The sequence below is a fragment of the Bactrocera neohumeralis genome, chromosome 5, assembly GCF_024586455.1.
Source record: "Bactrocera neohumeralis isolate Rockhampton chromosome 5, APGP_CSIRO_Bneo_wtdbg2-racon-allhic-juicebox.fasta_v2, whole genome shotgun sequence".
In the NCBI taxonomy this organism is placed as follows: domain Eukaryota; kingdom Metazoa; phylum Arthropoda; class Insecta; order Diptera; family Tephritidae; genus Bactrocera; species Bactrocera neohumeralis.
The window spans coordinates 59,969,839-59,997,185 of record NC_065922.1 but is presented as its reverse complement, the minus strand read 5'-3'; the positions used below and the strand labels follow the sequence as shown (position 1 = coordinate 59,997,185).

At 36.3% G+C, this 27,347-nt stretch overlaps 1 protein-coding gene across 4 annotated transcripts; it reads right to left on the bottom strand.

Moving 5' to 3' along the window:
- Positions 1-76: 76 nt before the first annotated feature.
- Positions 77-27,347, bottom strand: LOC126760191 (uncharacterized). Of its 4 annotated transcripts, none has more exons than XM_050475661.1 (5): positions 27,244-27,347; positions 11,344-11,484; positions 11,197-11,279; positions 1,136-1,245; positions 77-619 (listed from the first exon to the last, which is right to left on the bottom strand). In XM_050475661.1, the coding sequence occupies exons 2-5, from the start codon at positions 11,385-11,387 to the stop codon at positions 413-415; spliced, it is 444 nt and encodes a 147-aa protein (XP_050331618.1). In that variant the 5' UTR covers positions 11,388-11,484; positions 27,244-27,347; the 3' UTR covers positions 77-412. The 4 variants fall into 4 exon arrangements, with proteins under 4 accessions (XP_050331618.1, XP_050331621.1, XP_050331619.1 ...); XM_050475664.1 differs by having other exon boundaries at positions 27,298-27,316; XM_050475662.1 differs by having other exon boundaries at positions 27,146-27,291.

Below are 27,347 nucleotides of genomic sequence, written 5' to 3'. Positions count from 1 at the left end.
TTTCCATTGATGCTAAAGGCACTCATTGTTAGCAATTAGAATAAATTAACTTGTTGTAAAAGCATTTGATCAAATATAAGTATTGATTAGGCGTTTATTATTTATTTGTGTTAAATAAATACCTTAACATAATATCGGACAATCATATTACTACAATCGAATACACACGATTCGTTTATGCTAAATGTTCATTTTTATAAAATTGTGTACATAAATACTTTTATAATGATAGACTGGTATAACTTGTGATGTGCAATTACCAAAAACAAAAAATAAATAAATATACTCGAATGCGTTATAGCTCTCACGGAGTGAATTTAAGCTTTCCTGAAATACATTAAATATCTAATCAACAAGTGCAGTATTTTAAAGATGTCATTAAGAATGACTGGTATAGACCGAAAGCATGTATTTATTGTATTGAGCAGCATCCCTTCTTTGCATTTTTCTTTTCGTCAATTATGATATGACTAGCCGAAGATGGACCAGGTACTACTTTTTTTGAGACTTGAGCCGAAGATGTTCCATTACTATCTGTAGTTATTGGATGCTTTGCAGCCCCAGAAGCTTGTACACTACTTGATTTCGTTCCATTTTGTGCCGCTTGACTTTGAGTAATCTAAGAGATAAAGGAAATTAATATTTTTATTAATTTATCGTATATATATTATATGAGGTGAATTGAACATATTATCTAATTGCTGGAATCCTTTTTGTTAAAGAAGTGCAGACTCTAGATGATAAAATCTCGCACCCGAAATATTTAGATATTTTAAAATTATTTGATTACAAAAAATGTGGCGTTTGAAAGTAATATGAAGACAACGCTATAAGCAACACTATTTATAGGACTAGAGGAAGATGAAAATCGATTTTGTAAATATTTGAAAAATAGTTACTAGATATTAGTTATAAATTAATTTTCGATATCTTTTTTATTATAATTAAAAAAAAAGAAAACGTTTTTAACTGAGTAAGAAAAAGTTTATGAAAATGTCATTAACTATATTTGGGTAATTGTACGTTTTGAAATGAAAATGGAACATCCATCAAGCAAGACTACGAATATTTTAGAACAAAGTTCAATGCATTAGGAAAAAACATCGAATTTGAATATACAATATATAAAACTTACTTTTATTTGATCAGAAACGTCTTCTATTATAGTATTGCTGCTTTCGTCTTCATGTTTTGAATCGCCATTTCTAACAATGTCCTCTTCTGTTGGTGTTATGGGTTTTCCGCCTACAAAATAAAAAAAAGTGATATCAATAAAATAAAATTATGTACTTCATATTGAATTTAACACGATTAAGATGTATACACAAATACCCGTCTCAGACTTATGATTTTTGAGATATTTGAATTTAAATATTAAAACTAATCAAAATTTTTCTGTTTAAAATATAAAGGGACAATGGATCAAATGGAATTTTGTTTCATTCGTATAGAATATATATCATATATTGTTTAATAAAAAGAGATAAGTTATGTATTATTTCGCGTATAATATTTTTCTGCATTGGCGGACTTCGGCCGCGCTTCAAAAAAATAACCTTGGTCGTTCCAACACCGGGGTGTTTATAGTTATTTTGTGGCAAATTTCTTTTACACACCTTAACGTATTTCCCTGTTTTTGATTCTTCCAAGTTGCAAGAGTATAAAATGTTCTGTTGCGCCCAAACTTAGTACTTCCTTACTTTTTTTTAGATTTTTAATTAATATTAGTTTCTTTAGCCAAATCGTTTGCTTTTATCATTTTAAATTTGCCAAAGGATGAACTATGAAAAAGTAAAAGAACCCTTATGAATTACTATTGGTTACAAATATATTCGTCCAAAATTTAAGCCAAAACCTTTAAAATTTGTAATGGCTACTGGTTTCGGCAGGATTAAGATCAATTTTTTCAAAAGTTCACTTTAAATTAGATTCAAAAAGAGCTCTCTTTTAATTTCACTCTATTTAAATAAAATTTCTGAGCAAACGGTTGTATGGGAGATATATATGCATTGGGACAAAAAAGCACCCGAAAATTGTAAATAAATTTGCAGGTAAATGATATTTCAAAAAAATGTATTTTGCTAGGACTGTACTTAATTACTATGCCAAATATAAGCCCGATCTTTCGATCAGTTTGTTTACGTCAGCTGCTTAAGTCGGTACACTTCAGTAGTGCAATTGTTCCAAGTTTTGTATTTCTAACCAAATTTCGTGAACGGAATCATTGCGAATGTTGGAAATTGCTTACGGCGATTCAGTTTTATCAAAAACACAAACAAAAAGGCACAAAAGGCAAAAAACGAGCCGAAACCAAAAAAAAAAAAAAAAACACGACAAAGCCGCTCAAAAATCAAGGTGGTGCTCATTGTTTTTTTGGATACTCGTGGTTTGGCGCATCATGAATTTGTTCCGGAGAGACAGACGGTCAATAAGGAGTTCTATTTGTTTGCGGCATCCGTCGAAGGCCATTCCAAAAAAGTGTTTCGAGGATTGGAAATATCGTTGACATATGTAAGTGTATTAAATCTGGTGGGGACTTCTTTGAAGGCGACAAAATAAATATTGATGAATTATTAAATATTTGGCAAATGTATGTATGTTAATGATTATGCTATCTTTCAGATTTCGACAAATAATCAATTCAATACAATATAAAAATACACATATGTTTGTGTTAAGATTTATTCAGAGTTCTCAAAAACTGACGAAAAAATTTGTATACTCTGAACAGGGTATATTAAGTGACCCGCGAAGTTTGCAATAAGTTCTGCTTGTTAAAACGTCGTGGATTCTATAAATTTTTGTTATAGACTACGCAATAGGATCACCAAATTTCAATTTTGCAAAGGCCGAAAAAAATGAAAATACTATATTTCATCTTAGTCTTCATTACAAGTATGAAAGATATTTTAAATTGAAATTAAAAAGAAAATTCATTTATCATATAGGTTAGAAAGGGCTAAGTTCGGGTGCAACCAATCATTTTATACTATCACAGTTTGCAAGAATCAAATCCGGAGAAATATCTTCAGGTGTTGGTCAAACTCTGTATACATAATGTTGCGAACAAATTGATTGTTCAACGAATTGGTGAATGAATTGAAATCAAATTTGATATCTTATTAAGTTTACGCCTTATAATAGTAAACTCACTTAGTTTAAGTACTACATTTTACTTCGCGTCAACACAAATTATTTTAAAATCAGTTTCAATGAGGCTAAATTAAATATGTGGTGAGTTATATGGAAAACGTCAGAGAAAGGTCTGTGCTGATTGCATAAACTTTTGAAATTATTCAGATATACTCGATAATATGGTTCAAGTAATTCAATAAATATATAACTCACACATTGGCCGACATTTTCGGCATATGCTTTGTATAGAATAACGACTTCGCTGATGACTTTCGGCATTAAACTTTAGTATTTGGAAATATATGTATATACAAATATATTATTTGGTTATTTTAAATATTGGCCAATATATACGGTACAAAGCCAGCCGGAAATTTATATTAGGTATATTGGAGATAGGGGTTGATTGAACCGATTTTATCTATTTATGGTATTGCTATATATTATTAATAGAAAAAACATGCTCTCAGAGTTTCAGGGTAAGTTTTCACACGACTTTTTTCATTTGAGGCATATATATATGTATATATAAAAGAAAGTCGTCTTAGTTACACCATTTATAACTCAAGAACGGCTGAACCGATTGGGTTAAAAATTTGTGGAGAGGTAGTTTAGCACCAGGGTAAGGACATAGAATATTTTTCATTTCTTTATATTAGAATCCAATACAATTCATAAATATGTACAAAAATTATATTTCAAATTATAAGCATTTGTTCAAAATTCATGTTTGTAGGAATCATTTGAATATTTAATATCTTCAAAAAAAAAAAAAACAAATTACAAAAACAATAAAAAATTTTCACATCTTATATTCTTATATATAAAAATGAATCGCAAAATGTGTTGCTAAGCGCATAACTCAACAACGCCTGGACCAATTTGGCCAATTCTTTTTTCTAAATGTTCGTTGAGGTTCAAAGATAGTTTTTACGGCAAGAAAAATTCGAATAAATGCCGGAAACCCCCTAAAAACAGCCCTTTTCTTTTTCCCATACAATCAAATAAATGTTTAGTTGTTAGCTAATGCTCGAGAACGACTGAACCAATCTTGATGAAAATTTCAGAGGTTGTTCGCTGTGGATCGGGGAAGGTTTAGAAATAAAAAAAAATTATGCTTTTCGTGAGGAAAAGTCGGAAAATTGGATAGTTCCAAAAAGTAACTTTTTTTGCTTTGTTTTTCAATTATTTGAATCGTTCAAATTTGTCGTTTGCTTTCTTTATTCCGGCTATTCAAAAAAAATTATTGATAGTTATTCAGTGAAAACGTTATGTGTAGATTTGTTACGATGCCATGAAGAGGTCGCGCTAATATCGCTCGGCGTTATTTTTGGCGTCAATATACATTGGGAACCCAAGGTACATGGCCGAGTACTCCCAGGATGCGATGACATACATGCGTAATTATGGACCGCGGTCAATCAGCCAGCGATCGACACGATGTCAGAGCACGACTTTTCAAACAACAGTTACGATGTTTGATGGACTTTATCTTGAAGCAACGTATGTGTGGTGCTGTTAGATGCTAGATGTACTCTATTGAGTGGCCAAATAGAGGTTTGCTGCGCGCACACATTCTTCTTTGGATGGTGGTTACACCAGATCAAATTGATGAAATCATTTCTGCGGAAATTCCTGATGCAGAGAAAAATCCAGTGTTATACGAAGTGATGAAAACCAATATGGTTCATGGACCTTGCGGACACCACAATCCCACTTCGGTTGTACGTCTAACACTAAATGCACGAAACACTATCCACGTGCTTTTCTCTTGGAAACACAAACTAGAAATCATGGATATTCACTCTATCGGCGTCGCCCACCAGACGACAATGGCAGAACATTCAGCACTCAATTTAGAAGAGTGAATATCGAAGTTGACAACTCATGGATCGTACTATATTCACCATTACTGTCTAATTCACATTCGCTCTAATGTAATCGATAAAATACGTTTGTAAGTACGTCACCAAAGGAAGCAACATGGCGGTTATTGGTATTGAACGATACGGTCGATACGTGAACTGCAATAAAGCTCTTTGTAGGACATTTACTTTTGCAATTCACGAACGTTTATAATACAGTACAGCCAGTGGAAACATCGCCAGCAACAAAATTAACATTGACGAGTTTTTTCTCAACTTTCGTCAGTGATCCGTTTGCGAGAACATTGCTCTATTCGGAAATACCCTGATATTATACATGGAATGCATCGTCGAAGAAATAGTTGCGCAAAAAGCTAGGCCAACCAGTAGATGGACATCCAGGTGTGTTATCAACTAATGCATTAGGATGAATTTACACAATCCACCCGAAAAACGACGATTGTTTCTACCTTCGGTTGCTATTGATTAAGTTTTGGAGAAGTAAGGCAGCAATTACAATTGCTGGAACATGTTTATCACTGGAATACAAATGAAGTTCGCACATTTTTCGCGATAATCCTTTCGATATATCAGTCTTCAAATCAATTATGGGATACGAACAAAAATGACATTGCCGAAGACATTTTACATCGTCTTCGCTAAAAATTGGAAATGGGTCAATTCCGGTTGATACTTCCGGTGGTTTGATATCAATGCCATCCGCCGTTTATCAATTCGCGAAAGATGTACTCATCACGAATGATAGGGCATTGGCAAAATTATCGTAACAAAGATTCCTTAAGTGTACGCGCAATGTTAGCTGCCAAAAATACCGATGTTGTTGACTTAAACTGGAAAATTCAAAGTCAAATTCCGGGAGACTTGCGCTCATACAAATCGATCGATCGTCTTGACAATGAAGATGATGCCGTCATTATCCAGTGGAATTTCTAAATTCGTTGCAGAGGAAACTGTGTAACGGAACCCGATTGTGACGCACCTATCGAATACAATGGGGCAGAATGCTTGATTCCACGAATTCCTTTGAGTTCTAACGATTTCCCATTTTAGTTCAAACGTATTCCGTTTCCAGTGAAATTTGCAGTTGAGAGGACACAAGGATAGTCGCACAGCGTGAGGCATGATAGGGCATTGGCAAAATTATCGTAACAAAGATTCCTTAAGTGCACGCGCAATGTTAGCTGCCAAAAATACCGATGTTGTTGACTTAAACTGGAAAATTCAAAGTCAAATTCCGGGAGACTTGCGCTCATACAAATCGATCGATCGTCTTGACAATGAAGATGATGCCGTCATTATCCAGTGGAATTTCTAAATTCTTTGCAGAGGAAACTGTGTAACGGAACCCGATTGTGACGCACCTATGGAATACAACGGGGCAGAATGCTTGATTCCACGAATTCCTTTGAGTTCTAACGATTTCCCATTTTAGTTCAAACGTATTCCGTTTCCAGTGAAATTTGCAGTTGAGAGGACACAAGGATAGTCGCACAGCGTGAGGCATAGGAATGCTATGTTTTTCACACGGTCGTGGCGTGCTCACGAGTTGGAAAACCATCTTTTGTGTACACCGGAACAGAAAACAAAAAATGTTGTTTATCAAGCTGCATTACATTGGAAAAAAAAAATTGTCAAAACACATAATTTCACACAGGACAACGGCTGCGGGGTCAGCTAGTATGTATGTATATAAAAGAAAGTCGTGTTAGTTACACCATTTATAACTCAAGAACGGCTGAACCGATTTGGCTGAAAATTGGTGGAGAGGTAGTTTAGAACCAGGGTAAGAACACAGGATACTGTTCATTTCTATATATTAGAAACCAATACATTTCATAAATACAAAAATCAGATTTTTCCTCAAAAATATTACAATTGCTAAGTATTTAGAATACTAGAAAAGAACTGCAACCAAATACGCAGTGAAATAGATTATAACTGGGTCAGTAATCAGTCGTTGAGTATGTATTATACATGGTGCATCCCAAAATACTGATGTCATAACCTTTCCAGCCGACTTTTTCGTCTTTCCACGCCTGAGAACCGGTCCATCATGTGCAGTCTGCAGAATGACTGTCTATTGGACTCCAGTGGGAAGTGATGGTTTTGTTGGATTATGAACTTGCGAGGCACCTATTTGCACAGAGCTTTCGCCTCTTTAGGGCGTCATTGTCCTCGGTGCTTATTTCGCCTGTTTCCAGCTTAGCAAATATCTTTTCAACGGTGGATTTCCCTGAGCTCAAATTCAACAGTATTTTCCTCCAAAAAAGGCAATTCTTTATTAACACACGAAATGCTTTATGATCCATTTTTTTGTAAACTAACTACACATTGCTTCACAAAAATGCTATATCTCATTAACTATTAGTTATAATCCAACTAATAGAAATCATATATAGATGGTAGTAGTAGTATTATTATCAAGTATCAGCCACAGTGAAGCGTGGACGGGTCCTCCAGTAAAGCAACAGGAATTCCGAAAATCTTTATTAACGCAATATTAAGGTTTGCCGCCATTTCAATTAATCTCTTGATAGTTGACTAACATTTTCAGACCATATTTTGTATGAAACTTTCGAATTGTGGCAGCCAAGCTTTCGTTATTTTTAAAAAATTGGTTAATAATGAAGACACGTGTAATCGTGCAACGCTCCATTTTTACTTTTAGGGTTGTCATCACTTTACAACATAAATGACGGCAATTCAAACCTTGCGTTAACTTTGGGACACCCTTAATTAAATACATAGGGACTAAGAGAAATATTGACCCGACTCAAGCCATTTATGACATACGGCGACAATATTATTAGAAAATAAATTTTCGAACTGCAATAACATTTCTAACAAATTGACCTTTATTTTAAATAAAGAGTTCGCAATGAGAACTGGGTTTCCCATATTCGCTATCTGGGGGCTTGAATGGTTATGGTTCGATTTTGGCAACTGTTAGAACAGAGAGGGGGAATACCTTAAAGACACTATTTGTGCAAAGTTGTCTCCCAATATACTCATTGGTGGTTTGTATACCGGAAAGTGAAATTATATGATGGAATCTAAAGTTGTGTTATATGGGAAGTAGGCGTGGTTGTAATCCGTATCGTTATATAGGGAGTGGGCGGGTTTTGCATTCATCATCATAATTAGTACTGTGCAAATTATGGTGATCTAACTTTAATGATTTGATTGGATTTGGAAGATATATATTTAACTTTAAACTATAAACTATAATTTTATTTTTTATACATATTTGAACATTTAATTTATAGCATAAAATAAATACGGTGTTTGCTCATTTTACTAAATCTTTCTATTATTTCTTCTGGTTCCACAGTAATGTCCTAGTTTTTGTTGAGGAGTGCTAAGCCGTTCAATTTTTTTTGTAGCCTCGTTGTTCTGAGCCAAGTCTTAATTCGGCGCAAAGAAGAAAAGAATCGTTCAGCGCTAGCGTTTGTGGCTGGCAAAGTGCAGAGTACGTGAAGGAGAATATGAATCGACGGATATATGTATGTATATCCTTATCGTAAGTGCTGAGGGTTTCTAAGGCAAAAAGCGTTTGTGTTCTCGTAGTCATTTTCGTCCATTGTTGTTGAAAAAGCGCTACTTCTGCTTTGAGCTTCGTTTTTTTTCAGTTCTTTGTTTTCGGGCAAGATTTTCCCAAAACGTCTAACTACGCATTCAATGATTACAGTTAAATCCTTTTCTTCCAAATTTAGGTTAAATTTTGGTTACACCGCCTTTTTTAATCTTGCATGACCGTGTCAATGAGTGGAATGTATGCAGAAACCCTGTAAAAGTCTTCACAGCTTTGAGATGCGTGATTGTTTCGATGACTCTGACGACCACATTTTCTGGTTTATTTCACTTCAACATCTAATTTTCAGCCATCAGTGTAGCATTTGACATTTCTTCGTGGGTTCAGTGTTGCAACCAATGTTGTTATGACGTTTGATGCTTTCGCAAGGTCGATTGATTCGTTCTGCAGAATCACACTATGTGGCTGCGTCAGTGACAAAACATCACTGAGACAGATAATTCAAATAATAAATTCGAAGTTGCACAGTACTGTGACTAGATTCAACGCTTTTACTGCCGCGTTCTATTCTTCCATTCTGTTATTTTTGGCAGTACTTGAACGATTTCTGGAAGGTTGATTGTGAATTGAAGAACGGCATCATGTCTTTGTCTCACAAAGTTGCAAAACTTTTTTGGCCCAAGAATTGAGCTAAAACAGTGTTACTTTTCGGCCATGAAACTTGGAAAAATATTTTGTAACTTCTCTGAATATTTCAGATATCTTTCCAATTAAACAATTTGAACGGATTTCGAAATCCTCCTGTTCATTTCCTGTTTCCTGGGAAAAACATGGTATCATGGTTGTTTTCATATACATACAGACAAATGTGCCAAAGAAAGAATAAAGGTACATACATATGTATGTTTGTCCTGTGTAAGCATTGGTTTATTTTGCATTTCGGTCTGTAGGCAAGCAATAAATTTTATAAACTTTGTTGAAAATAAGATGAATCTGAAATCTCTCAAGCCTTGGGTGAACAAAACTATTACATATATTCTGTAGCATCATGTTGCAATAGTATAAAAAAAATTTCACAAGGGTCAAAATGAAAACAGATTTTTAATATAATAAATTATATTTAAAACAAAATTTAAAACTAATAGTATGTAAAACAACCAATTATGTCCATGCAGCGTTTGGGCAAAGACTCTACTAAAATTTGCATCTCTTTTTCAGCTCCTATACTATACACCTTTTACCTTTTACTTTTTCCTATATTCCATATTGTCTTTAGTTTTCATTAACGCGCCTACGTATTCTTTGAATACTTTCCAAAAATTTCAATCTGCAGATTGCGATTTAGATTACAAAAGCTCACAATATTGCCCAAAAAAACCTATTGGAAGTATAAGGATTGATACCAAAAGAAGCTCGACGGATGGATGCCATATGAATTAACGTAAACAACCTCATGGAGCTAGTTTTCATCTGCGAATCGATGCTATATGGTTACTGGTGATGAAAAGAAATTCACTTAAACGGTAACGGTAGCGATATTGAATTCATATTAACCTTTGATTAAATTGCAAACGTAATTCTTCTCAGACGAAAGTAGTTGAAGTCCATAATACAAAAAGGAGTTAGATTGCCTAAGCTTAAATTCACTTGAGTAGAGATGAAATTCGTAATAGGCGTATAAATTCTATCGATTTGCGAGAATATACATATAGTTTTTAGCTACAGCCGAATATTGATCGACTTGGTTAATATTTTTCTGGAATATTTATTTACTTAAACAACGAAGGTAACAAAAAACTGAAGAACACATTTGTTTCCTGATGTACATTGTATTATGAAGTATAAGAAGATTTAAAAGAAGACCAAATGAGAGTGAAATATCTGTAACAGAACTCTATTAAAATTTTTAAAGAGTTAACATTAGTGACCTCGCTAATGAATCATATAAGCTCTATCCATGTTGGTGGTATCAATACCTTTTCTTTCGCAACACCACTAATATAACGTCCTAAATTCATAATTAATTAGAGGTTTTAAGGGTGTATTCTGGTCTAGAAATTTAAAAAAAAATCGATTTTTTTTTTATATTTTCAAAGTTTAACTATTCAAGAATATGTGTACAAGAGGATTTTTCAAAATTCCAATTATTTTCGGAGATATATGCATTTTTCTGACCCGGCATCCAAACTGGTTCGGCCGGAACTAATCGAACAAAAGACATTACGGGAAACTTTAAACGCATTTTTCTCAAACCTGACTTTTTCGGAACGATACCCACGATTTCTCATGTTCAACTGGACCGATTTACTTGAACTAGCCCCATCCCCAAATTTTTATTTTTATTATTTTGGTTTCAAATAACTAGGAAGGTTTAAATCATGGGTATGGTCACGTGGAAATTTTTAGAGACCCCCACTTCGTCAGCTCATAATTTTTGAAATTGTTTACTTTTTTTAGTTAATTTTTTTCTGTACTCTTCTAAAATTAACAAATAACTAATAAAAAAAAATGGATAGTAAAAATATTAATTGCCTTTTTTTACGACACTTTAAAAATTACCTGAAATTCATGCTTCTAGACCAGAATACCCTCTCAAACAACCATCTGTAGACTAGTATTTATTATAACAAAATTACAAAATACCTCTTATCATGTTGACTATTTCATCAGCTTCTCTAGATAAATCCCCACCAGGTCTAAAAGGATTATCCCAACCAGAGTCGGCACTAAAATTAGAATTTAAAACATTAAGTAAGTTTTATCATTTTTATTTTGTAATTTTTAAATCACCTTTGCTGTCGATTATAATTTGGTATTGTAGTTACAGTTGCCATTTTATCGATAAAATCAAAAACTGATTTAGTGTATTATTTAAAATTTTTTTTTGGTTCCAATGATACCAGTTGAGTCACTTGCAATGGTATTTCCGAACTGTGAACATAAAAAATAACATTTAAAAATCAGCATAATTGACATGTTACAAAATTTAAAAAAAGTACAACAGCATACATACACTCAGCGAAACAAAAAAAGCAACAGCTACAGTTTTTATTGGAAAATTCAATCTAAACGGTATTTGGTATTGCCCAAATTTCCACATAACGAGCATTCGGCTTTGCAGGGAAACTTTTTAGACATTTTGCTTTACATTTCGTCAATTTCAAAACATTCGTTTGTGTGAATAGCTCTTGTATGTAATTCATGTTTTCTTTTAAACAAAAAAAAAATTATGCCTAAGCAAACCCAGCTTTCTTTGTCACAAAAAATTATTTCGTTAGCTGATCAAAAAAAATATTCTTATATATAAAAATAAGTTGGGTTTTTTGTTTCTTCGCTATAGCTGACTAAACCGTTGCATGAAATGAAAAATGACGTGAATAACTTTGAAGGGAATCCAATGGGGATAATTAAAAAAAAAAAATCAGAAAATGTTCATTTTTAATTGACTTACGAGCGTAAATTTCCAAAAAGTGACTTTTCCATAAATTTTTTTTGTTTTCCAATTGATTTATTTGTAAATTATTTGAATCGTTCAATTTCGGTCGTTTGCTTTCTTTATTCGGGATATTCAAAAGGTAAATTATTGAAAATTGTTCAGTGAAAACTTTATGTGTGTTTCATAAAGTGATCAATTACAGATTGAAATTAGTTTGAAGAAGTCCGCATTCTTTTTGCCATCAAATGGCTGTGTATGGCTGACAATAAATACACGAAACACTATCCACGTGTTTTTCTTTCGGAAACGCAAACTGGGAATGATGAATATCCACTGTATCGGCGTCGCTCACCAAACGACAATGGCAGAATGTTCTGCATTCAATTTAGAGGAGTTAATTACGAAGTTGACAACACATGGGTCGTACCATATTCGCCATTATTATCTAATTCACATTCAAAACTCATATCAATGTTGAGTATTGCAGTTTGGTGAAATCGATGAAATACTTTTGCAAGCACGTCAACAAAGAAAGCAACATGGCGATTATTGGCCTTGAACGAGATGAGATCAGCAAGTATCAAATGGGTCGATGCGTGAACTGCAAGGAAGCATTTTGTAGGATATTTACTTTTGCAATTCATGAACGTTTTGCGACTGTTGTGCATCTCGCAGTTCATTTGAAAAAGGGCAAAATAATGTATTTCAACCCAGAGAATACAGTATAGCCAAAGGAAACACGTGCGGATAAACGTTAAAATGGACCCTCGTTAGGGCCCTTACGGTTAAATTGCGGAAAAATAAACCCAAAACAATGGTTGGATTGAGGCAAACAACAGATAGTGATTCAAAGCAGTAATCGCCGAATATTTCAGCACTTATATGAATCCATCCCAAAAAGAGTTAAAAGTGTCGTAAACGTTAAAGGTGGCTCCCAAAATTAATAAAGAGGTGTAAAAGTAAATTTCTGTTACACAATTTTATTAATATGTGCATTTATTAATTTAAAGTAATGTATTACTAAAAAAAATTAATATATACATATATATATGTATTTTTAGTAAAATATTAATGTCCACTATTTACGAAGGAACTGAATTAAACACTGTATGTTTTGATAATTTTGCATATATATTCGTTCTTAATATTTTTTGGAGGATGGAGTCATGTGTAGAAGTTCACGCAAGTGAGGAAAGTTCTCTGATTGCCATTCACTTGGGAGTGGCCAAAAACGATTCTTTTACATATGGCTCAAGCAGCTCACGACTTCCGGTCTTTGAGCAAATATCCTCTGGGTAGCTAAGAACATCCGTTTGAAGGCGAGCTAAAGTTAGAAGGCGAAAGATCCCCTCCGCAGGGTTGTGCGCTGGATTTGGGACATAAAAAACGCACCCAATGAAAAAAAAAACAACAAGCCACGGATGCGCCACGCCCCGACGGAAGAGAAGGACGATGTGACCAAAGATGCCTTCTATGAGCGCACCTACTAGAGCTGCCCCCGCCACGATATAAAAATCTTGCTTGGCGACTTTAACGCCAGGGTGGGTAAAGAAGGTATCTTTGGCACTACGGTCAGTAAATTCAGCCTCCACGATGAAACATCCCCAAATGGGTTGAAGCTGATCGACTTCGCCGGAGCCCGAAATATGGTTATCTGTAGTACTAGATTCCAGCATAAGAAAATTCATCAAGCCACCTGGCTGTCTCCGGATCGAAAAACCACCAACCAGATCGATCATGTTGTGATAGACGGAAAACACGTCTCCAGTGTTGAAAATGTGCGTGCGCTCCGAGGTCCTAACATCGACTCGGACCACTATCTTGTTGCAGCTAAGATTCGCACCGGCCTCTGTGCAGTAAAAAACTGTAAACACAACAGATAGCCGAACGATTTTCTATTCGAGTTGTACTCCTGCTCGCTGAGAGCACTCGTCAACAACTCGGTATAAGGGAACTGTGGGACGACATTTCAAGCTCCTTACGTACAGGTGCAAGCGAAACCATTGGTTTTCGGAAAATGCAAAAGAACAGCTGAGAGAAAACAGACAGCCTACCTCGTAACGTTACGATCGACCACAACACGTGCGGGATGGGATAGATACCGACAGTTGAAGAGGGAAGCGAGACGCATTTGCAGACAGAAAAAGGAAGAGGCCGAAAAGCGTGGGTATGAAGAGCTTGATAAGCTGGCCGACAGAGGTAATGCTCGAAAATTCTACGAAAAAATGCGGTTTCAAGAACGGAGCATACTCTTGTAGAACCCTCAAAGGTGATCTAGTCACCTATGCCCAGAGCATACTTAAATTTTGGAGGGAACACTTCTCCAGCCTGCTGAATGTATCGATTCCCCAATCGATAGTTCGTTTAAAGAATAACAAAGCAGCGGGGGCCGATGGATTGCCGGCCGAGCGATAAGGAGCATTCAGCTTCTTTGTAAAATAATCATGTTTTCACCTGGCAAATCAACAGGACGATGAAACATTCAGCATGCAATTACCCGTTTAAAGAATAACAAAGCAGCGGGGGCCGATGGATTGCCGGCCGAGCTATACAAACAAGTTTCTTTGTAAAATATGGAAATGCGCCAAGGGGACCCGTGAAAGTAAGAGAAGACACACACCACCTCTTCGCTGGAAGCTGACTTTCAGTGGAGAAGGAGCTGCCTTTATGCTTGGAATATTGAATTGGTATCCTTGATAAAACGGCTTGAATGAAAAAGATAATGTTGCAAATCAGATATCACATCCTATTAATATGCTCACGAGAATTATCATGTGCTATTATACAAAAGAAAAGAAGCAAACAAGTATCGACCGCTTTTTATACCCTGAACAGGGTATATTAAGTTTGTCACGAAATTTGTAACACCCAGAAGGAATCGTCGGAGACCCAATAAAGTATATATATAAATGATCAGTATGTCGAGCTGAGTCGATTTAGCCATGCCCGTCTGTCTGTCTGTCCGTCTGTCTGTATATATACGAACTAGTCTCTCAGTTTTTAAGATATCTTTTTGAAATTTTGCAAACGTCATTTTCTCTTCAAGAAGCTGCTCATTTGTCGGAACGGCCGATATCGAGTCACTATAACATATAGCTGCCATACAAACTGAACGATCGGAATCAAATGCTTGTATGGAAAACTTTCACATTTGACAAGATATATTCACGAAATTTGGTATAAAATAACAATATAAGGCAGCAATATAATCTCCGAAGAAATTTTTCAGATCGGTTAACTATAGCATATAGCTGCCATGCAAACTGAACGATCGGAATCAAGTTTTTGTATGGACAACTTTTACATTTGACAAGATATATTCACGAAATTTGGTATATGTTAGTTTTTAAGGCAACAATGTAATCTCCGAAGAAATTGTTCAGATCGGTTAACTATAGCATATAGCTGCCATACAAACTGAACGATCGGAATCAAGTTCTTGTATGGACAACTTTCACATTTGACAACATATATTCACGAAATTTGGTATATGTTATTTTCTAAGGCAACAATGTAATCTCCGAAAAAATTGTTCAGATCGGTTAACTAAAGCATATAGCTGCCATACAAACAGAACGATCGGAATCAAGTTCTTGTATGGACAACTTTCACATTTGACAACATATATTCACGAAATTTGGTATATGTTATTTTCTAAGGCAACAATGTAATCTCCGAAGAAATTGTTCAGATCGGTTAACTATAGCATATAGCTGTCATACAAACTGAACGATCGGAATCAAGTTTTGTATGGACAACTTTCACATTTGACAAGATATATTCACGAAATTTGGTATATGTTATTTTCTAAGGCAACAATGTAATCTCCGAAGAAATTGTTCAGATCGGTTAACTATAGCATATAGCTGTCATACAAACTGAACGATCGGAATCAAGTTTTGTATGGACAACTTTCACAACTTTCACGAAATTTGGTATATGTTATTTTCTAAGGCAACAATGTAATCTCCGAAGAAATTGTTCAGATCGGTTAACTATAGCATATAGCTTCCATACAAACTGAACACATAGTTATTAACAGAAATGCACCTGTGAAGGGCATTTAGCTTCGGTGCAACCGAAGTTAACGTATGTATGTATGTATAATGTGAAAAAGTACAACCTAAATATAAGTTTCAGTTTTGTTACAAGTAAAAGTGAGTCCTGCAAATAAATTGAACGTAGTATTATATAACCAAAATTATGTTTATTTCAGAGTTTTTTTTTCAAATTCAAAAACCCTTTGGAAAAGTTAATATTTCGGAACAATAAAACACTCTTGGGACATTTTGGTTAACTTTTTCATGATTCTACTGTATTATTAAAATAAACTGTAAAAAACTTTAAAATTACATTGAAAGGGTTATTAAAGTTTCCGCGGACATTTTTCATTTTCGACATCAAAATTACAAAATATTTTGAGTGCGGCTTATTTTCGCTGAGTGCATGTATAATTTTACAGCTTTTATTTATTAGAAGAAATCGGCTATAACGTACATTTTATTTTGGAAGTAAGAAACGAAAACGAATAATAAATAAAAATAAGTAAGCTTTAGATAACACTGTGGAACATTTTTGGGATTATTGTCTGGGGGGTGAGAAATCCCAAGTCAGGGTGATGGTACTAGGTCAGTATAGTAAAACCCCCAAAGGGTTTGGCGTTTGTATGTGTAAGTTCACATTTGGGCAAAAACGTAGTTTTTTTTATGTTAAACTACGTTTTTGCCAAAATGTTACTACTACCTGACACATACGAAAGCCAAACCCAGATACCATCACCCTGACTTGTTGTACTGTGTAATGATAGGAATATAGTAGTACCAGCATAGAAGTTAAAAGAATTGACAATGTTAGCAATCCTGTTATATGGTCCGTTCAACATGTAATTCTTTTTGTACGTCATTAATTGGACAAATGGTAACACATTATCTACATTGACTTCGAGCATACTAAAGAAAGGGATTGGATTGTTCATTCCAGTAGAGCGAGATCATCGCGAAGAGTTTTATCTCAATCGGCTCGGAAGATGCTCCTTGGTAAGTTAAAAGTGTATCTTGGCGTTATTAAATTATCATTAACGTATGTGACCGTTGTGCTAATGTCTCGTATGATGTAAGCGGCGAAATGTATACAGAACCCACATTAATATCGAATTCAATATATACTTTTGGTTTTAACGCTCTGATTAGTTCTAGGTTGCAGTAATCAATGGGTATTAAATCAACATGAAACATTTCATTAATAAAAATAATATACGTTTCACAGTGGCGGATTTATCAGCAGGCTAAGTGGGCTGTAGCCACCCTAAGGTGGACAATTTTTAAGAGACTGCTAATTTTGATCACACAGAGAAATATTGATTTACAGTCAAAGCTCTCTCAAGCGGACACTGACCGTCGCAGCGATTTTGTCCGCCTAAGGGAGATGTCCGCCTAATAGAGCGCTTTGAGGAAAATTAAAAAAAAAAAAAAACAAATATGTAGAATGTTCCCTCCACTAAGGAAATAAATATGTTAATACATTTCAAAACATTTTGAATAAATTTTTATTATTAAAGTAAAGTATTCATGTATTATATAAGAAATTCAGATTTATAAATCATAAACTTAAATGAAATTAGTATTAGATATTAGTACATATACAAAATTTAAAATTTGTTTTGTTGTTGTTTTTTTCCTTTAAGGAGAGCACATTTAGCGATGCCATTCTGATTAATATTTACACACAAGTGATCGTTTTCAACTAATGTTTATCAAAATAGTACAACATGAAAAAACCCATTTCTAAAGTAACGGTTAATCGGAGTAGCTGCGGCATTTTTTGTCTATGAACAAAATACGGGGAATCACAGCTTAACCTGAAAATATAAAGAACGACAGACTTCAAGCGACATCTGTCAAATATTAAAATACACACGTTCTTATGGACACAGTTATTGAGACTGCTGCACAACTACATAACTGTGTCCATAAGAACGTGTGTATTTTAATATTTGACTGATGTCGTTTGAAGTGTGTCGCTCTCTATGTGTTCAGAGTGTAACGCACATTACTTGTCTGACGCATGTTGCTAGCCACGACAGTGAAAAGCAAAATGTTTGATGAAGTATGGGAATATGATTTCTGATTTGCTTGCTTATAAATTTGTACATAGTTATGAGAAAACTGTATAACAATTTAGGAGAGGGAAGAGAGCAACTCACCCACACAAACTCTAAATTATGGTTGTATGCGTTTGCCGACCAATGATTTAAAAACTGGATAAAGCAAGACAAATGGTGAAGTTGAGAGAGTCGCTCATGGGAGATATTTCGTAATAAAAAAAGTGTCCGTCCAAGGGAGCGACCGCTTAAGGGAGCATGATTCCTTCTTGAAACAAGGCGAAAATTTTGGGAACAAGAAATTTGTCCGCTAAAGACAGCTGCCCGACGATAGTCTCTACATGGGCATTGCTAAACGCTTTGTAAAATATATTTTCATCATCATGCGCTTTTAGAATATCTACCGTTACTTCAGAACCAAAAACACTGATCATAAATATTGAAGACTGTCGCGGATTTCTTCTTTGTTGGCGTAGACACCGCTTACGCGGTTATAACCGAGTTTACAACAGCGCACCAGTCGTTCTTCCTATTCGCTGTTTAGCGCCCATTGGAGATTCCAAGTGCAGCCAGGTCCTTCTCCACCTGGTCTTTTCAACGGAGTGGAGGTCTTCCTTCTTATCACATAAGGCATACTTGATGGTAATACTGTAATCGATTTTTATTAGATTGGTAAGTTAAGAGCTTAAATCATGGATCTGAGATTGTTGGGCATGATTCCGATCAACTTCGAAAGTTACTCATTCTTTAAGTTTTTTTAAACCCTTATCTATATACATATATAAAAGAAAGTCGTCTTATTTACACTATTTATAACTAAAGGACGACTGAACCGATTTGGTAAAAAATTGGTAGGGAGGTAGCTTAGAACCAGGAGTCGGACATAGGATACTTTTTATCTCTTTATGTTAAAAGTCAATACAATTGATAAATACCAAATTAATATTTCAAATCGTAAGCATTTGTTCAAAAGTCTTGTAAAAATCATTTGAATTATTACTTCAAAAAAGAAATAAATAAGTAAAAAAATAACAATACAGAAGTAATGCGGGAGAACACTAATTTTCGTATGCATGCATACTTAGTATATGGGTTATACTGATTGTTGCTCCTGAACAAGGCAGTTTGTTTTTAGTACGAGCCCGTCAGATATTTTTATCACAACAAAAAATGCCATTGACATTTTGATCGTCAAGGCATTGCGGCTCCTTACTTGATTATGTACGAAGAATGCAATTGCATTCATAACAAACCTAGCGCAACATCCAACATAAAAAATAGCGGATTAACTACAGTGTTGATAAAAATATCTATTATAATTTGAGATATACAGAAATATTTTCGAAGCATTGCACAGAGCAGCGGAATATTTAAACGGAAGCGATTCACTGATTTGATTGCATTTCGCCGTTTTCCAATTAAGCAAATCTCTTTACAAAGGTTGATTTCCTCGGTCCAGAGCCCAGTATTCAAAAAGCAATGCTTTATTTAAATACGAAAAGTTTTTGATCCATTTTTTGTAAACTAACACAAGTTGCTTCACCCAATATGCTGTATCTCATTAACTAATAGTTGCTCAGTTGCCAAATTTGTATACCTATCTTTTAAAGATAAGGGCTGACTAAAAATCATATAGATGGTATTAGTAGTACCATCTTAGTATCAACCACAGCAAATCTGGACGGGTCCTCCAGTAATTAAAACAAACTTTGAATAATTTCGTTTTAAGTAAATATTTTACATAATAATTATTTGATACTTTAGTCCAGAATTTTAATAATCGCTATTAAAAAGGAAACATATTTCTTAAAAATAGATTATACTTAACAAAAGAAGTATGAAAATTTGGCAGAAGGCTTCCAAAAAAGAAATATGGTTTACTTTACTTAAAATACGTTTAAAGTTAACGATGTTTTTTGTTGAATATTCTTTAAAATAAATTTAATGCCCCTTTATGCCAAATAAAATTATTGTTTTTGCCCTTTATGTAAAAGCAAAAATTTCAGGACTAAACGTATTTTAGTTTGTTACGTCATAGTTAAAGGACTTAATTTTGGTAAAACTAAGCGTAGTAGTTCTATTCGTATTTGGACGCTTAGAAAACGTCAAGAGTTTTATATTTCAAGTTCATTAAGCATTAAGGTGCCCATTATATCCCCCAAGTTGATTTGTTCCTTCAATTTTCAGGTTTTGCCAAAAATCATTTTACTTTTCCCATATATTTGCAATGGGAGTATATACACTTCACTTTTTCCCATATTTCAGTATTGTGTTTTGTAACCGAACATTTTATACTCTCCTAATTTCCAATGATCCAGTCCGAGGAAATAACTACTTTACGGTGGCAAAACTTTATATCAAAAACTATTGCTAAGGGATTTGGCACTCATTGTTCGACGAAATCGAAAATGTGCCTGGTCCCTAATTGGGAAGGTGTCCAGCTGATTAATATGCACGTAAAATTAAAGGCTGACCGCCGTCCTAAAAGAATGCGATTGACGGGACGAGGACGGAGACGAGTAATTTTTTGTAACATTTACTACAGCGGCCTTATAAAGGAACGCAGATTCGGTTCGGCGAGCCCTGGTATTCACTCCGGTGGATAAACGTTTATCCACAATCCGCATCAGAGCTACATTTTTCAACATCTCCCCAAATGGGTTGGGGCTGATCGACTTCGCGGTTTTCTACTCGTCTTGCCCTCATACTCTCATCAGCAACTTAGTATAAGAGAACAGAGGGACGGCATTTAAAGCTTTTTACGTACAGCTTCTAGCGAAACCATTAGTTTTCAGAAAGGTCGACAGAATAGTTGATACGATACGTGTCACAGTGGAGAGAAAACAATCTGCCTACCTTGCAATGTTGCGATCGACCTCAACACGAGTGAGGTAGGATAGATACAGAGAGTTGAAGAGGGAAGAGAGACGCATATGCAGAAAAAAAAAGGCAGCCGAACTGCGTGACTATGAAGTAATATATTGGCTGATGTTCAGAGTATACTGAAGTTATGGAGGAAAATTTCTCCTGAACAGCAGTGAAAGTGTAACAACTGAAGATGGCGTATGCCCGACGATTGGAACTTAGGTTCCCACGACAGCCGGTTCTACGCACCGGAATTGACTCGGATTTCATCCGACCAATGGCTGTTTATTCGGTGATCTAACCCCGTTTGGATCGGTAAGTGTTAATCTGTGTTTGTCGTCATTGGAGCAATGCCTTGCAGCTGCTCCGTATCCTCCTGAGTCGTGCTGGCATTGAGTCCAACCCAGCCCCGGAGGAATTTTTCTGCTGCGTTTGCGCAAAAAGGCTCCAACCAAACTCCACCTCGGTCAGGTATAATACATGCAATGGATGGAGCCATCTTAAGGCCTGCTCAAGCCTTAAGACTCACAGGGAGTGGACCACGAGTTACGTGGCCCCATGTTGCCTACGCAATACTACGACACTAGCCTCTATGGCTGTGCAATCTGAACATAGTTCGCGCCGCCATTCACCCCGAGTGACCAACAGAGGACCTCCACGGTCCCCAGGAGTTCAAACAGGCAACATAGCTCCCACTTTGACTTATCCTCCCCCCTCCAACCTTTATCCCGCTCCAATCCTCGTGCGAGAACCAATCACCAACTCTTGGTTCTTCGCACAGTCTGTTCCGTGTGTCAGACCGTCATACGTCGGAACGTCACATCAATTAAGTACAATTCCTACACTGGCTGGTGTCACTGACCAATCCTCTAATACCCGATGTGTGGAAAGTCGGGAGAGTGGTCCCACTACTGAAACCTGGGAAACCCGTCAACAAAGAGTCCTATCGTCCGATAACTTTCCTCTCCCAGTAGTGAAGACACTTGAGGCCTTGCTACTCCCGACCTTCACTCACCACCAAAAAGTGCACAGCACCACCACTGCACTTAGCGTCATAAACGCTCAGACAGTTCGTGGCCTCAACCACAAGCCACCCTCCGAGAGAACGGTCCTCGTAGCGTTGGACCTGTCAAAAGCTTTTGACACGGTCAATCACACAACTGGACTCAGGACTGAAGAGGTGGACCATGAATTACCTGAGCCGGTCCTCAATCATCCGTAGTGTTTCGAGAAGAAAAATCTAAACTGAGAAGAATTGAACAGGGGGTTCCGCAGAGTGGTGTCCTCTCCCCGCTACTGTTTAATTTTTACATCTCGGAACTCCCGCAGCCACCAGAGGGGGTTTCCATAACCTCGTACGCAGATGATTGTACAATATTGACGTCGGGCAATGTAATCGATGGCATGTGTTCGAAGGTAAACAGCTACCTCTCCGACCTTTCTCGTTTCTTCACTGCACGGAAACTCACTCTGTCCCCCACCAAATCCACAGCGACCATTTTTATTAACTGGACGAAGGAGACTTGAACTTAATATTGCAGTCGATGACGTCAAAACGACTGTCAATAATCCTAAGATTTTAGGTGTAACTTTCGACGCTCTATGCTCCTTCTCTCCCCATACGACCGCGATTATCGCCAAGGTCCAGAGCCGCAACAAAATCCTCAAGTCGCTAGCCGGCAGCACATGGGTAAAAGACAAAGAAACGTTGTTGGCAACATACAAGGCAATCGGCCGGCCGGTCCTTAATTACGCAGCACATATATGGTCGCCTGGATGCAGTGGCACGCAGATGAGGAAACTTCAGACCTGTCAGAACACTGCACTCCGGACCACGACGGGATGCCTTTTGATGTCTCCCATAGAATACCTCCAGTGAGGCGCTTATGCTCCCAGTTAAGGAGCACAATGAACTCCTCTCCAAGCAGTTCCTGCTGGGATGTTTTCGTAGAAATCACCCCTGCAGCCATCTGCTTGGAGCGGAACCTAGGAGTATTAAAACATCTTTCCTTGACTACGTCGACCACGTCGTACAGTACGCCGACCGGACTTCGGACGCAACTGATTTTCGACAGGTACTGACCGTCATTCACAGTGGAGCCATTAACACCTTCACCGACTCCCTTCCCGTGAATGGCGTTCTTGGAGTCAAATCACCACCCATAGCAGACGAAGAGCTCCAGCTGCCGCGAGAAACGCAAGTGACCCTAGCGCAACTTCGTTCTGGATATTGTAGCAGGTTAAACTCCTACTTATCCAGAATAGACCCTGACATACCAAATGTATGTCCTGCATGCAACGAATCTCCGCATAATACTGACCACCTCTTTGCATGCCATACGAACCCTACTCATCTAACACCCTCCTCCCTCTGGTTCGACCCCGTCGAAACAGCACGTTTCTTTGGCCTTCCGTTAGATGACTTCGACGCCAACACAAATGACCCTTTCCATCCTAAAGGGGATTAGATATTCCGTTAAAACGACAACAACAACATAGTCAAGCGGCACTTAAAGCGATCTCAGCATTTGAGACCAAATCGCTTTTAGTAGAGGAATGTATAGAAAGGCTAAACTGCCTATCCTTGTGCAACCTGTTGCACCTATTTTAGGTTCCAGGGCATAAAGGAATAGAAGGAAATGAGAGGGCCGACGAAATGGCCCGCTCTGCGGCAGCTTCCAAGATGATGGGATCAGAACCATGCATAGCAGTAGGGTCACACACCCTTAAGGAGCTGCTCCGCACGGAAGAGAGAACGGATAGAGAACGGCATTGGCAGCTTTATAGCTTTTATTCAAAACTAGCTGACCCCGCAGCCGTTGTCCTGCGTGAAATTATGTGTTTTGAAATGAAAAAAAAAGTTAAATTTATCATTTCTTTTTTTTTTTTTGATGTCATCTCAAATGCAATTTTCACTGGAAACGAAATACGTTTGAACTAAAATGGGAAATCGTTAGAACTCAAAGCAATTCGTAGAATCAAGCATTCTGCCCCTTGTATTCGATAGGTGCGTCACAATCAGTCGGGTTCCATTACACAGTTTCGGGGCATGATGATTACGAAACATAATAACGACCGACCCTACTTTGAGACGCAAATGAGGCGGGGGCATACCAAGCCTGTTTAGAAATACCACTGGATAATTCACGGCGTCGTCTTCATTGTCAAGACGATCGATCGATTTGTATGAGCGCAAGTCTCCCGGAATTTGACTTTGAATATTCCAGTTTAAGTCAACAACATCGGTATTTTTGGCAGCTAACATTGCGCGTGCACTTAAGGAATCGTAGTTACGATAACTTAGCCAATGTCCGAACATTCGTGATGACTTCATCTTTCGTAAATTGATAAAGGGAAGATGGAATTGATATCGAACCACCGGAAGTATCAACCGAAATTGTACCATTTAAAATTTTTAGCGAAGGCGATGTAAAATGTCTTCGGCAATGTCTTTTTTGTTTGTATCTCATAATTGACGCGCGAATTTGAAGGCTGATATGTCGAAATGATTATCGCGAAAAGTGTGCGAACTTCATTTTCATTCCAGTAATTGCTGGCTTACTTCTCCAAAACTTGCACACATCGTACCATTCACAGTAAGCAACGACTCAAACAAAGTTGAACTGCGTACATTAATCAATAGCAACCGAAGGTAGAAACAATCGTCGTTTTTCGGGTGGATTGTGTAAATTCGTCCTAATGCATTAGTTGATAACACACCTGGATGTCCATCTACTGGTTGGCCTAGTTTTTGAGCAAATATTTCTTCGACGATGCATTCCATGTATAATATCAGGGTATTTCCGAATAGAGCAATGTTCTCGCAAACGGATCACTGACGAAAGTTGAGAAAAGACATGTCAATGTTAATTTTGTTGTGGCGGTTTTTCCATTGGCTGTACTGTATTCTTTGGTTTGAAATACACTCTTTGGCCATTCTCCAAATTAACTGCGAGACGCACAACAGTCGGAAAACGTTCATGAATTGCAAAAGTAAATATCCTACAAAGCGCTTTATTGCAGTTCACGTATCGACCGTATCGTTCTTCCTTTGGTTACTGATAGAGTTGATATCCATAATTTCTGGTTTGTGTTTCCGAAAGAAAAGCACGTGGATAGTGTTTCATGCATTTATTGTCAGACATACAAACCGAAAAGATGAACTATATTGGTTTCCACCACTTCGTATAATACTGGATCTTTCTTTACATCAGGAATTTCCACAGAAACGATTTCATCAATTTGGTCTGGTGTAACCATCATCAAAAGAAGAATGCGGAAAACCTCTCTTTTGCCACTCAACTAAGTTCAAGATAAAGTCAATCAAACATCGTAACTGTTGTTTGAAAAGTCATGCTGTAACATCGTGACGATCGCTTGCTGATTGACCGTGATCCATAATTCCGCACGTTTGTCACCGCATCCGGGACTTCTTGCCTTGGGCTGCCATACGTTGATGGCAAAAAGAACGCCGACCGATATTAGGGCGACCCCTTCGTGTCTTTGTAACAATGTTGAATCTTCAATTGACCTCTTTGTGTGAAACGCACGTAAAGTTTTGACTGAATAAATTTCAATAATTTTTCTCTTTAATAGCCGGAATAAAAAAGCAAGCGACCGAAATTGAACGATTCAAATAATTTACAAATCAAAATATTGAAAAACAAAACAAACCAAAATTAAAAAAAACTTTGTCTTTTCGGAATAATCCAATTTTCCGACTTTTCTTCATGAAAAGTATAAGGTATTTTTATTTCTAAGCCTTCCTTGATCCACAACGAACAACCACTGAAAATTTCATCAAGATTGGTTCAGCCGTTCTCTTAGCGTTACTAACGAACAAACATTCATTCGGTTGTATGGGAAAAAGAAAAGAGCTGTTTTTAGGGGTTTTCCGGCAATTATTCGAATTTTTCTCTCCGTAAATGGTTTTTACCTTGAACCTCAACGAACAATTAAAAAAAAAATTATCAAATTTGGTTCAGTCGTATGAAAGTTATGAGCGTACATACAGATTGGCGGTTCATTTTTATTTATTTAGAAGATTTAACTTTTGTTCATTTATTTTTGTTCGTACAATAACAAAAGGGTTGCATTCCAACTAATAATCAGTGCTACCTTACGTTCATATTTTACAGAAGAACCAAAAGAAATACAGAAAACAAATAATACTAGAATTCCTTTTTGCGTTGGCGGCCTTCGGCCGCGCTTCAAAAAATAACCATCGATCGGACAAACACTTGGGTGTGCTCAGTTCTTTTGCTTGAACTCCTTTTAGTGTTGGCGGCCTTCGGCCGGGCTTCAATAAAAAAAACGCTTGGTCGGACCGACACCTGAGCGTGCTCAGTTTTTTTGCGTTGAACTCCTTTTTGCCCGATCCAACACCGGGATTTATCAAGATAATGAGAATTCTGAAAGATTTTACATTACTCATCACACGATAATGAATTTAGTTATGACGTCATAATCTTTCTTTTTTCTTATTTTTATTCCATTACAAAATATGGTAACACTAATTTTCTTCTTGTTTACAACCACTTTCTTGTTTTATGAATAAATGGATTTTAATTTAAGTTTGATATAGAATTAAAGTTATTTTTGCACTATTTAATATAAAATAAATGGTTAGAAACGATTTAGTGAAGTGTTAGTGGATATAAAAGATAAAAAAAAATCATTATAAATGGAAAAACACGCATTTTAAATAGTTGAATTTTTGAACCTTAAATGCAAATAACTCAAAAACCATAAGTCAGCGGACACTATATGTATATATATTCTTGATCTGAAGGACCTCCTCTATCCGTACATACCCATTTTAACCCCGAAATCCGGGAATGCTATTCTAAATCGCAGCCATTAAATGTTTAGTATATTGTATAATATATAAAACAAAACACTTCTTTAATAATTCAAAAACTATACCCCATTTAATTTTCGATTGTACAAGGCACCACCCGCTTTTTTTGCTAATGATAAAAGTATACAAATTCATACACACAAACATAATACGATTGTGAGCTATGACAACATCAGAAAGCTTGTAATTATTGCTCTAGGCTATGACAACATCATAGCCAATTGGTCTCATTTAATGCATAAATATTTACACACGCACAAACGACAATTTTACGCGTATGTACCATATAAAACATGCACTATTTCCTACAAAGCACAAAGAAACACTTAACTTTAAAATGAGAATTACAATACTCAAAGCAAAAGCGGTAATCTTCACATCATAAAATTCTTAAGATCGTTTTTGTCAATTATTCATAATCATAATAACCTTTCTACTAAATTTGCCAAATTTTGTTATTAAATACACACCAACCGCACTTACACCCAAATAATAACTCGCCAATAAGATATAGATAATGTTGCAATATTGCC